The 12,778-nt window shown below is 47.1% G+C and overlaps 1 protein-coding gene across 1 annotated transcript in view; it reads right to left on the bottom strand.

Annotated features, from left to right (window-relative positions):
• Positions 1-3,423: 3,423 nt before the first annotated feature.
• LOC119198554 (cadherin-12-like) overlaps positions 3,424-12,778 on the bottom strand; it is a 44,681-nt gene continuing 35,326 nt past the window's right edge. Inside the window, exons 8-11 of the mRNA XM_037455882.2 lie at positions 11,565-11,686; positions 8,483-8,600; positions 6,827-7,078; positions 3,424-4,768 (exon numbers count right to left, since the gene is read on the bottom strand). Coding sequence (XP_037311779.2) covers positions 4,251-4,768; positions 6,827-7,078; positions 8,483-8,600; positions 11,565-11,686 — 1,010 coding nt within the window. The 3' untranslated portion in view covers positions 3,424-4,250. The remainder of the gene's footprint in view (positions 4,769-6,826; positions 7,079-8,482; positions 8,601-11,564; positions 11,687-12,778) is intronic.

Here is a 12,778-nt window from a genome sequence, read left to right as displayed (position 1 = left end):
TGATTTAAAGATTTGTGTTCTGTTTCAACCGTAATGTGTATGTGAAATACAACGGATTCCACTCCCACACTCCACAAAGCGGCATGAACTATGTAAATGTAAAACTATGTACTATGTAAAACTATCAAAATGAGTCACACACAACGTACATGGTAACACAGCAGTACACTGCACAACGACGCAAAGCGGAGGCGTTTGTAGCAGCTGGTTAGAAACCTGACGACTGGTAGTGAGATTTTGTTTTGTGCGTTAGATGCTCCACTAAAAGTTGTTAAATGTCTGATTGTGCTTTGTGATTCAAGTTCAACCAGGGATCTGGTACTCATGCTTGAGGTATCATACGGACTCCGTTATCATGATGTCATACAAAAAAGAAAACTGTACAAAACGTACGACTACAAGTCCAGAGGTCGAATCACAAATTACAGTGGAGAATGAAGGGAATGTCTTTCAGTTTAAAGGTATTTGATCATTAAGTGTTGGGAAGTTTAAGACTTTGACCTGATGAAGGAGAGCTAAAGGGAAATTGAACGGCAATCCATCTGCAAGGTGTCAGGCCATTCGACTCGAACCACTAATGTCAGCCTCAAAGACGGAAGACTCCAAAGTCATCTGGATTTATTGCCTGAAAACCATCAATGCCTCTGCCAAATTTTGAAGGCAATTAAAAATCTCTGCGTTGAGGTCTTTCACAGGATGTGTCGCTAGTGAGCCTAAAGACCTGACGCCTTTCAGCTGGTAAAGATGTAGAAGAACCGTGTTGATCCCCCCCCCAAGCAAACAGTTTACCGATCATTTCAGCACTACCGATGAGAAAGAACAAAAAGTCTTATCACAGTTAAAAGAAACAATCTCCCCTTCAAAGGAAGTGTTATGGATCCTCAGCATCACATTGGTTCCACTGTTGCAGCACGTGAAGACCGAATAAAAACGCATTTTAGGTTAAATCTTGCTGTTTCCATAGTTACCGTGGATTTCTTTATGGCCAAATTAGTCTTTTCACTTTTCAAAATGTGACCACATTGTTGGTTTCAGAGGGCTGTAATTTGAAAGGATTGCATGGGTGCAGAAAGGTCACTTATGTCACAGTTGTACTTCAGCGTACATTCAGTGAAACTCGGCCTTGAGGGATACCTGCAGGATGTGATGGAGAGAGACCTTGCATCCATTGGAGCTGCATTGTATGTCACCCACTGCTTTGGCTCTCGCCCAGAACTTCCATTACGTCGTCACCAGACCGTGGAGAGAGAGAGAGGTCTGAGCTGCTCCGTTCAATGACCGGGGGGGGAAATGGTACCGCTTGATACCTCACCGAAGCCTCGGCGCGGCTCGTAATTCTTGCGACTTGATTGCCTTCCCTTTGGCACGGGGACGTTTAACCAAATCCGGAAACACCCGGTCGAAGAGCGTTTGTTTGCTGATTTGTCTGGAGAAAACCAGTTAACCGCGCAGTCGTTTCTCTCTCTGCCAGGAAGGTTGTGAGGTCTTGATGGTGGGATTTGGGACAGAACCCGTGAAATGAAGACATCAGGAATATACACTCACTGGCCACTTTATTAGGTACACCTGTCCAACTGCTCGTTAACACTTAATTTCTAAGCAGCCAATCACATGGCGGCAACTCAGTGCATTTAGGCATGTAGACATTGTCAAGACAATCTCCTGCAGTTCAAACCGAGCATCAGTATGGGGAAGAAAGGTGATTTGAGTGACTTTGAACGTGGCATGATTGTTGGTGCCAGAAGGGCTGGTCTGAGTATTTCAGAAACTGCTAATCTACTGGGATTTTCACGCACAACCATCTCTAGGGTTTACAGAGAATGGTCCGAAAAAGAAAAAACATCCAGTGAGCGGCAGTTCTGTGGGCGGAAATGCCTTGTTGATGCCAGAGGTCAGAGGAGAATGGCCAGACTGGTTCGAGCTGATAGAAGGGCAACAGTGACTCAAATAACCACCCGTTACAACCAAGGTGGGCATAAGAGCATCTCTGAACGCACAGTACGTCGAACTTTGAGGCAGATGGGCTACAGCAGCAGAAGACCACACCGGGTGCCACTCCTTTCAGCTAAGAACAGGAAACTGAGGCTACAATTTGCACAAGCTCATCGAAATTGGACAATAGAAGATTAGAAAAACGTTGCCTGGTCTGATGAGTCTCGATTTCTGCTGCGACATTCGGATGGTAGGGTCAGAATTTGGCGTTTACAACATGAAAGCATGGATCCATCCTGCCTTGTATCAACGGTTCAGGCTGGTGGTGGTGGTGTCATGGTGTGGGGAATATTTTCTTGGCACTCTTTGGGCCCCTTGGTACCAATTGAGCATCGTTGCAACGCCACAGCCTACCTGAGTATTGTTGCTGACCATGTCCATCCCTTTATGACCACAATGTACCCAACTTCTGATGGCTACTTTCAGCAGGATAATACGCCATGTCATAAAGCTGGAATCATCTCAGACTGGTTTCTTGAACATGACAATGAGTTCGCTGTACTCAAATGGCCTCCACAATCACCAGATCTCAATCCAATAGAGCATCTTTGGGATGTGGTGGAACGGGAGATTCGCATCATGGATGTGCAGCCGACAAATCTGCGGCAACTGTGTGATGCCATCATGTCAATATGGACCAAACTCCCTGAGGAATGCTTCCAGCACCTTGTTGAATCTATGCCACGAAGAATTGAGGCAGTTCTGAAGGCAAAAGGGGGTCCAACCCGTTACTAGCATGGGGTACCTAATAAAGTGGCCGGTGAGTGTAAAGGGAAGGGTTTCAGGAAATAATGCCTGCAACCACTTTAGTTAGTAAGCACCTTGAGTTGGCTAAATGGGTCAAATTCAATGTAAATCTGGATGATGGGGCGAGATTAAATGTGATGGCATTACATTGAGTTTTACAAATATTCCAGTGGAGAACATTAGCTCACAGCCCAATCAACCCGTCCCATTTCTCTGGTGGCTTTAGAGGAAATGCCAATGACTCCCGAAGCCATTTGGGTTCATGAATGTTGGTATTAGATGATTTGCCAATCCATCAGGTATATGTGTAGATATGTCTTTGTATAATCTCATAAGAACAAATTTAACTGTCTATAGGTGCTGCAGCCAAAATCACAAGGCACCACAAAATTAATTTTTAAGCACTCGTTTGAAACAAAACCAAAAAACGAGTGGTGGCACCAATGCAGGCGTCATGCTCTTGAGACCATGAATGACTGTGCAAAGCTCCTTGGCAGTCTACATTCCATGAGATACTGGACCAGCGGATCAGCATGGCCAGTCCTGATGTGTTTAAGAATTGCAGGAGAATAAAGAATATGTCACTTCCAACTCGTCTTCATGCACATTACGGTATTTTTGTAATCCTGTGGGCGATGGACTTTAACTATTAATAGATGGCACACAATGTGAGCAAAATAAATGAACAAAGAAAGGGATTTTGTTCGAAGAGTGGTTTATTTAAGAAAACTGTGTTTATTACATGACTGAACTGCAGGATTGAGCCCTAATGTTTTTTTTTTTTTTTCTCGTTTTTTTTCAACTCTAGTACAAGTCTATTCACAGGACCCATCTAACAGAAACATACACTTTCATACGGGCCTTTTTACTTACAAAATTGCTCGAGTGTCTCCAAAAATAAAAAATACAGGTCGATGATTGAGAGATAAATAGATAAATACACAAAATTCAATCAAACTCAGTCAATAAATAAATAGAACAATAAATAACATTCAAAACATCTTTGGCCAAACTGCGGCCACGTCATTGTCCCCACACAGTTGACGTTGGGTAGAAGCTGCAGTCAGAGCACAACATGCTGACCGAATGAGCCTAACCTGGGGGGGGGGGTCGAAGGTACAACACTTGATGTGTGGCATGAAATAGCAAGTGAAAGAACAATTATATTGAGGCACTTTTAAGGATGTTGAAGGAAATGATAACATCTCCGAGTGTGTGTGTGTGTGTGTGTGTGCGTTTTCCCCAACAAGAAACCAAACGTTAGTGAAGAACATTCAACTGAAAGCTGCTCGTCTGAGAGCGTTTCCCCCCCCCCCCCCCCCCCGTGTTCCTTCTTTTTTATTTTTTTACAATTTTGGGACCGAGCAGGTAAAAGTACCAAAATGAAATAGAAACCAGTGGAAAAAGATGAGCACAGATACCAAGAGGGTAAACGGAAACAAGGTGTGTGTGTTTGTGTGCGACACCAACTTAGAGACCACTGTTACATATTTGCTTTCCGAGTCCGTGAATCACTGCGTATTCTCTGTGGTGGCGAAGTCCGACCGAGTTTCCGACTGCTCCCCAAATATCCCCGCCAGTGTCTTAAAGCGGGGCCCCCAGTCCTCCAGGTAGTCGTAGTCCTCCCCGGGGCCCGCGGCGGCGGCGGCCGAGCCGATGGAGCTGAGCGACTCGGCCGCGGAGCCGCCGCCCTCGTAGGCGTACGTGGCCAGCGAGTCGTAGGGCGGCGCCGCGTTGTCCACGTCGTGCTCCCTCAGGCGCTCGGCGATGAAGTCCCGCATGTCGGCGCTGTCCTGCGACGCGGGCGGCCTGGGGCCCCGCTTCGTCTCGGGCTTGACGTCCCGGCGGAACAGGTTCTCTTTGACGACCTTCGGGTTGCGCAGGGTCCCCATGTCGAACGCGTGCGTGTCCTCCTCGCCGCCGCCCTCGTCGTCGTAGTGGATCACGTTGTCCCGGATGTCCTCCTTGGACGACATCAGGGTTTCTTTTTTCTTCTGCCGCCTCAGGCCCACGTAGAGCACCACGATTACTGGGGGGAGCGGATCACAAGTGTTATTCCGCTGTTGACGCACTCCAATCACTGACCATTAAAACCCATTTCCTCAGAAAGGAGGAGACCATGGGGCACAAGTTAAGTCATTTTGCCTCAAACTGGACAAAATGTCCCCCCTTTTTTTTTTTTTGTTATTTTAGCAGCGTTGCTGGAAGAAAGGCGGCGTTGGTCGCCTCACCGCCTCGGTAGACTGAAGCATTTAAACAGCTCTTGGATGGATTGCCGGGGATGTTTGTGCAACATTGTCGACCTCGCAGGGCAGCTACCGAGGCTGTTTGCATATTACCCTTGTCAAATCCCGCAAAGCACCGAGATACAGTACACGCAATCCCAATGAAATCTAAGGCGCCGTTTTCATCCTGTTTTCAGCATTTCAATGCCTTCTGGGAGTTAAACTGCTTTGCCACCATTATATAATTTTAATAGACATAGCACGAGGAAATTGTACCTCTGAGAATATACCCAAAGCAGACAGTTTACTGTTTTTTTTTTCTTTTTTCTTTTTTTTTCGTGAAACCCTTCGGAGGTTGCCTGAGTTCTGCATATTTGCACTTCCACAGTGTGATTTTAAACAAGCAAACGTTTCAATGAATTTCCTCCTCTGCCTTTCTCCTGTCTCCGCCTGTGTCTGCCTCTTCGGTGGAATGTGTGCTGAAAATAGGTGTTTTTCTTTGGATTTTTTTAATATACAGTTGTATCGGGGCACAAGAGAAACGGCCAAGATGAAACAGAAATTATTCATGTGAACGAGTACAATACATACATTCAGATGGGGGGGGGGAGAAAGTCTTATTTCTATCCTTGCTGAATCTTACTTTCTTTGTGCCTCCTTTTGACTACCCTAAATGTGTGTAGTGTGCCAGCTCCCCCCGGTGGCGCCAAGATGGACTTCAACAACAGTCCGTTCTTGGAGGACCCCCTGGGTGAACGGGGCTCCTGACTGTAATGCACCCAGTCCACATGGGATGAAAGCCTGTTTAATTTACCTCCATCATTTCTCCTCACAGGACAACTGGGTCATCCTGGAATATCCTGGATTCCACAGGAACTAAGTGGCTCTGTGGAAACGTTGAGTTCTGATTTTTTCCCTGCCGTATGCTTCTTGGTGACTGTTTGGCATCAGCCTCAGTCTTTCATGAAAAAAATTGGGAGGGGGGGTGGACTTGGAGCTTTGATGGCATTCCGCCGACACGAAGTGAACACACTGTCACTGTCATCCGTGTGCTTTTTTTAATTCTCTTGCATACAAAGCAATTCAATTCAAGCAGATAACGAAAGGTGATTTGTGAGGAGACAAAGCTGGAGTTTCACACTGGCTTCTTTTCGGCAGTGTGTATAAAAGGGAGGGAAGAAAAAAAAAAAAAGAGTAAACTAAACACACCTCCATTCAAAGGTCATGGCTGCCCTTGACTTCCACTGTAAAACAGGAGCTCCCATCATAACCGACCGTGTCGTATTCAGAATTCCAAAAGTCCATGAAGCTACATTTATTTTTTTTCCCTGCTATGTTAATGAGTTTAGACATTAATAGCAGAGGATGGAGGAGGAGTTTTACAACCTTGACCTTGTGGTAAATGTGAAAAGCTGAAGCCTGGGAAGCAGCCACAGAGCAGCGAGATTGGATTAAGTTTATTGAGCCAAGCGTCCCTCCCTCCAGTTCCTAAACGTCTCATTGAACGACCAAATTCATATGGGTTCTATAATTAACTGCGGACACTCCTGAAGGGACGCCAGACCAAGTATGACGGTCATCTCAGCGTGTTTAGATTGCTGTAAAACACACCACGAGCCAATCGAAACCTAAAAATATCTCCAGGGCGGACTTTAAACGGAAGAAATCACCAAACCTAATGCAAAATAATTCAACATAGGGAATGAATTTACCGCAACAAACACAAACAATAACCCTTTCTGAAACATTAAGGAAGAATACGTTAAACATTTCCTACTTTTTGCCGTTTTAAACTCTTGACAATGAGGCAACACGGATAAGAACTCGCTGTTTTCCATTAGGATCCATGCGTAAGTTCTCACCTAACAGGATGATGATGCACAGAAGGATGGCCACCAGAGCTCCTGTGCTGAGACCCACGGGGAGAAAGATGGCCTCGGCGCTGCAGGTCAGCAGCGAGCCGTTGGACTCGCAGCCACACACCCGGACGGTCAGGGTGCCGGTGCTGCTCTTGGGCGGGTAGCCGTTGTCGTCGATCACCACGGGAAGGAGGTAGATCTCCTGCAAACGCCGTCGGAAGCCGTTCCGCTTTGTCACAATCCCAGCTGTGTTGTCTGGATGAAAGTGGGTCAAAAAGAAATCTTCAAAACGGGGGGCCTGTGGTCTTGGATTGGAAAATTCTTCTGCATTTGAATGGGGAGGCCTGGAGAACGAACCCTCGCCCCCTCCACCCCCACCTCAAGTATTCCACCAGAGCTACATTACTAGTCTGGAGGTCCAAGTATGACAGAGATAAAACTCTTCTTCAGATCAAATCTCCCTAAAAACCCAACCACACCCGAAACATCGTTCCCCCGAGGCGCTTTGCGTCTTGCCCCCCCCCGCCGCCACGCAGGTTGGGACCGCTTGTTTTTCCGTTATCTCTGAGTGCAGGCGGCGTCACTCCGGAGAAACGGCAGATAACGAGAGATGATGGATATGGAAAATAAATAAAAACACACAAAAGGGAACAACTCGGGAGGACAGCCGGAGGTGCGAGGACGGGCCGAGCGGATGGAGGCCGACAGTGCGCAGGCCGGAGGGGTGGGAGTGGGGGGGGGGGGGGCTGTCAGGTCAGAGCCGACCGGGTCTGTCGGCTACAGCTAGACCGCCCGACCCCTGTCACGCAGGGTTTGTTCCACTGACGCGGCCTCGCACTTTCCCCTGACAGGTGAGGCGCTCCAGCACACCTTGCACGTTGTGCACAAGCGCGCTGCTGTTTGTGCTCGCTCTCTCCTGCGGCGCCTGTGTGCTGTTTGTGTTCCGTTTGTGTTCCCTGTCCCTGCCCATCAGATCTCGCTCTGCATCTGGAGAGCGCGGGGGTGGGGGGGTGGGGGGGTGGGTGGGTTGGGGCCCTCTGGCAGTCAGGGGAAACTGCAAGACGGCATGTCCAAAAGGTAAAAAGTGGATCAGAGGTTTCGGACCCGGTGTTGTCAAGGATGGTGAATGCGTTCGTTTTCCCCGGGCCTCGACCCGCCGCGTCCCGCCCCCGCTTTTCATCACCCGTCTCTGTGGTTGGACTTCAAAGGCCTCGGCCGAGTGTCATATGTGCCCTTATCCTCAGACGCCTGACTGCATATCATTGACTTATTTTTAGTTGTTTGAGTTTTGAGCAACAACCTTTTTAAATAGGAAATGGTTGTCAAAATTACAAAAAAAACTTCATGTCGAGATCCTAACAAGCCGTTTTCTTTAAGCTACGTGTTGACCTGCACTGCTCTCATGTAAATAGTAAACGGTAATGCTGTCAGCTCTGTCGGCGCTGTTAGCATTGTTTGCACTGTTAGCAACGTTAGCTTCAAGGCAAGCTTTAAGCTTTGCTCTTAATGTTGTGTTGAGCACCTTAAGGAACGTTGCTTATTTGAAATGTAAAATGTCTCCCAAAATTTTAATGGGAAATCAGTTTGATATTTTGCACTGTACCGATTTCCATGTCCCCAAAATGTGTTAAAGTAACATAACAATGAAAGAAAACTTACTTCCAAAGTCCCGGATGGTGAAGTTCTTGTTTTTTATGTCTTCCTTTGGTGATCTGAAGGAGAATTGTTGTCCAGCAGTCGGTAGATCCTCGTCTTTTGCACTGAAAGTCTGAATCACCTAAAATAAACACAAATGTTCTTTGATCACACAAAAGAGTATTGTTCTCTGACCTGGCTTGAATAAATCGGGTGCTCTTATTGACAGGAAACTGCCTTGTGTTGCAAAATCGTGTTGCAAAATCGTGGTCAAAATACTTCTGCCGGAGATGTGAAATTATTCAACATTGAACAGAAGGTCAACTGACGCTGGAAGGAGGCACCGAGTCGTCCTTTTTGTTAACATTTCTACATCACCTCAGCACACTGTGTGATGCACACAGTTAATTCAAAACTATCGGAGCTTGTTCAGGGGTCAAGAACAGACACCCCTTCTTTTAAATGTTGTACAAAAGTACATCCTCACGGAGCGTGTGCTGAAGCAACATTTAAGTTTTGCTGCTGAGTCAGAGCCGACTTCCTTCTCTTCCCCCCCCCAAAGTCTCTCAGAGGATCCGCTCGTCCTGCGCTAACTGCCGGTTTCTTTTTAGCGACCAAATTAACCTGGTAACGATTAAATCCAAAGCTTTCCAATTTTTTTTTCTCTGAAATATTGCGTAGTGTCAATCAAAATTGACCACAAAGGGATGTCCTGGAATTGCATGAATCAGGCGGGGTGTCGCAGGTGGAGCAGTTGCAGACCTTTTAATACCTGATTTGACTCTAACTGTCCAACTGTCTCTCGTCACATTACTTTCTACTGCTTTTAAACGTGTGTTTTCAAGAAGATCATTTCAACATCATCTCATGGCATCCGTCAATCAATCTGCAGCTTAGGGACGAGGACGGCGTCCACTTCGTTAGCCCTTTCGTAACACCACACCTGGCTTTGAGTGCACGTGAGCGCGCCCCGGTCCGGCCGACCGGGCGGAGGCCGCTCCGCTCTGCGCACACATGCTGGTTGAAGCTGATAACGACATCCAATCAACTGTGTCATCACGGAAGGGTGTATACCCCTCCCCACCAATAGTTCTCCCCCCCCCCCCCCCATGTACACATAGATAGCTTAGCCGTCGCCATGTGGAAGCAATAGATATGCTGTGAATTCCGTAGCAATGAAAATATGTGCAGGTAATGAAACTGTCCATAAGCTTCCGTTGCTAAAAAAGAAGGGCGCAGACGTACTTTATCAATCCCTCAGTGGGGAATTCATCATCAGTATTTGCCTTTTATAAGCCGTGAGGTATGTTGGATTTTCTAATTAGTCTATTAATCATAACCTAGTGACTGAAATGCTCCTTTTTTTTTTTTTTTGCACAGTAAAGTGCTTCATAACCTCCACTCGATCACAAGTGGAGCCGTGCATGCTCTGACTGCCGGCTTCTTTTGTATATGTTTAATGGCTTTAAAAGCATTCTGCCTTTGCACTCTGCTGCATTGTAAACCACGCCGGATAAGAGTGCCAGCTAAATGCTGTAAATGTAAATGTAATTATGTCAGCATAAAATAATGACACGGTGGGTTAGCATTATAAAAAGCCTGTGAGACGGAATGCATTAAAGAGGAACACATAACAGCACTGTGTGTCCTAAGTATACCAAATACCTAACAGCACTAGATATTCTTGTTCTATGCTTCCTTTGTGGTTGCTTTTTCTCATTTCACACTTGACCAGTTGGCCAGTCGGGACCCTAAGTGCAATAAATAATGAAATAAGGAGACTGTCTGCACTTCTACTTTGCCTAAGCCATTAGCATTAGCATATCTCAGTTTTAAGGTCTCAGTTCAGCCTCCCTGCTGATCGTCCCGCACATTAATATAAGCATAGTTAGTTGCTTCTCTGGATTAGCGGCCTCCTTCCCTCCCCGGCCCAGCGGGGGGGGACTCTCCAAATCAGGCGGTTTGTATGTTTTTCAGCAGCCGGAGTGCAGTCATCTAGGGAGAGGATCTGCGCTTCTCTGTAATCCAGCAGCTGTGCACAACCACCTGGTGGAATCAGACTGTGGCAACACTAGAAGAACGTGAATGTTTGCACTGCAGGGCGGAGGAGGAGGGAGGCGTGGTGACTGTAGCTGATCGGAATACAAGGCTGTCGTTGTCTGGCTTTAGATTTCTGCCTTTTTTTTTAACTCTTACTCTTCTATTTTGTAGGTTATTTTCATCTGTGCAGCATCCCAGAGCATGGAGCAGCAGATTTCAGACGCCTGACTTCATTCTTTCGTTCATTTGTTTTAGAATTCCGGCATCAAATTGGCCTCAAACCCCCGTTTTCTAAGAGTCCTTAGTCCATGTTAAATGCTGATAATAATTCCAACTCCATGATGCCCTCGCATGCAGGGCACAGCCGCTGTTTTGATTGCGACAGGCCGAGGACGAAGAAAAAGCTCCTTGTTGTGATGAGGAGTCTGCAGCCATTTGACAGACTGCCAAGGAAGCTGCTCCCTCAGAACGCTAACTGCATATCGATGCTAGTTAATGGGCTAATTTACAGGCGCAGGTGGTTTACAATGCGCTCAGGCAACCCCTCCACTGCATCTCAAATATATTATCTGAGATGGACTCCAGGCCGCCGTGCTCTGTGAACGCTTCTTCTGCATCTGGCTGAATCGAAGTCCACGCCACGATCCGTTCAATATTTAGATCCACAGTCCGCGCTGAAGGGTTCTCTGCGGCCCCCCTTTGAAATGAAAGGTTTTATTCAAGTGGTCTCGAGCAGAACTCCCGAAATCATCTGTTCGGCGTCAAAGTGAAAGCTAACGATGTGTACTTATAACAGCAAATGCTAACAAAAAGCAGAGAAAAACGGATCCCCACACACCTAAACATCAGTGTTTATTTCGGCTGAAGTGTAAACATTGACACTTTACCAGCATTAAGTAATGAGTCCACACCTTTCACATCCAGTCTCACAGTTTTGAAAGGAAGAAAAACAACACGGCAATCAACAGTCGTCCACTCCCTGGAGAATAAACACATCTTAAACCTGCTGTGTATCACGCCTGGATGGCACGAAGTAGGCAGAGAAGAGAGCGTTTCAAGGAAATACCTGTCCCACTTTGGCGTTTTCACAAACGAAGGTCTCGTGGGGATTGGCGAGCTCCGGCGGGAACTCGTTGATGTCGAGCACGTTGACGGCGACGGCCACCCGGCTGGTCAGGACCGGACTGTCTGGAGAAGGAGACACGGGAGAGGCCTTCGTTACGGAGTGCTCACTGTGACGCTGAAAAGAACCCCATGTGGGAGCCCTTGTTTTTTTTTTTTTTTTTTTTTTTTTTTCTGCAGCACTGACATCACGTGGCCACGGAAAGGTACTGCTGTACTGCTGTCCCACGGCCCGGGCCGAGCGCGCGGGGGGTTCGTCGCTGGCGTCGGGCCGGAGTGACCTTGAGCGGGACGCTAAAGCGCTGACTGCTGCGCCGCCGCAGAGCCTCGTGTGCCTGGAACGTGTCGCCGCATGAATTGCACCCAACACGCCGACGTTTTATGGTGCTTTTTGATTGAAGGGGAATTAAATAAAAATATTTAAAAAAAAAAAAAAACTCCCACACACACACACTAGATGACTCCCGTGTGCTGACTACAGATAAAGCACGCTTCTCATAATGGGATGTGGCTCCAAAGAGAGAATCTCAGGTGGTGTTATGGGTTTTAGCCATGAGATGTGCAGCCCATATTAATTAGAGTTTGAAAGCCCCCTAGAGAGGGACCACTCCAATCCGGGGTTGTTTGTTACAATGTTTCCTCACCGCAGCGGCACAATGGGGAAATGTTCTTTTTGTGCGAAAGCCCAAGCAAGGTAAACTTCATGGATTTGATGTGGGAATAGGCTTTGCTCTGCAGAGGAGGAGGGGGGGGGGCTTAGTTTGCTCTTGTGGGCGTGAGTGCCAGTGGATGGGTGTGTGGAAGAATGCAAGAAGGGGGGGTCGTCTCGAGGGGATTGAGACGCAGCCGCAGCTCAGTTAGCAACTGGTTTCTGACCTTGACGGAAAAAGGTCATCTTCCCACGGAGGTATAAATGACACCTGACGTGGGATTTGCTGCTTCGAACCCACTAAACTACGGACTGAAAAAAAAAAAAAATCTCTTCTGTCATCGAGTTCCTGACTTCTAAGGCATCCACAAAGTTTGAACGACTTGAATCTAGATCAATGATATCCGTGAGAAAAGGGCCAAAAATTCTTTACGGCCCTTTGGGTTGCTGATACAAGGTTTATGGTTTCCTCCTCATCACCTCAAGACCTCATCTCCATAACCATAAAC

This window comes from Pungitius pungitius, chromosome 19 (genome assembly GCF_949316345.1).
Source record: "Pungitius pungitius chromosome 19, fPunPun2.1, whole genome shotgun sequence".
Classification (NCBI taxonomy): Eukaryota; Metazoa; Chordata; class Actinopteri; order Perciformes; family Gasterosteidae; genus Pungitius; species Pungitius pungitius.
This window is presented reverse-complemented; position numbering and strand designations above follow the sequence as displayed.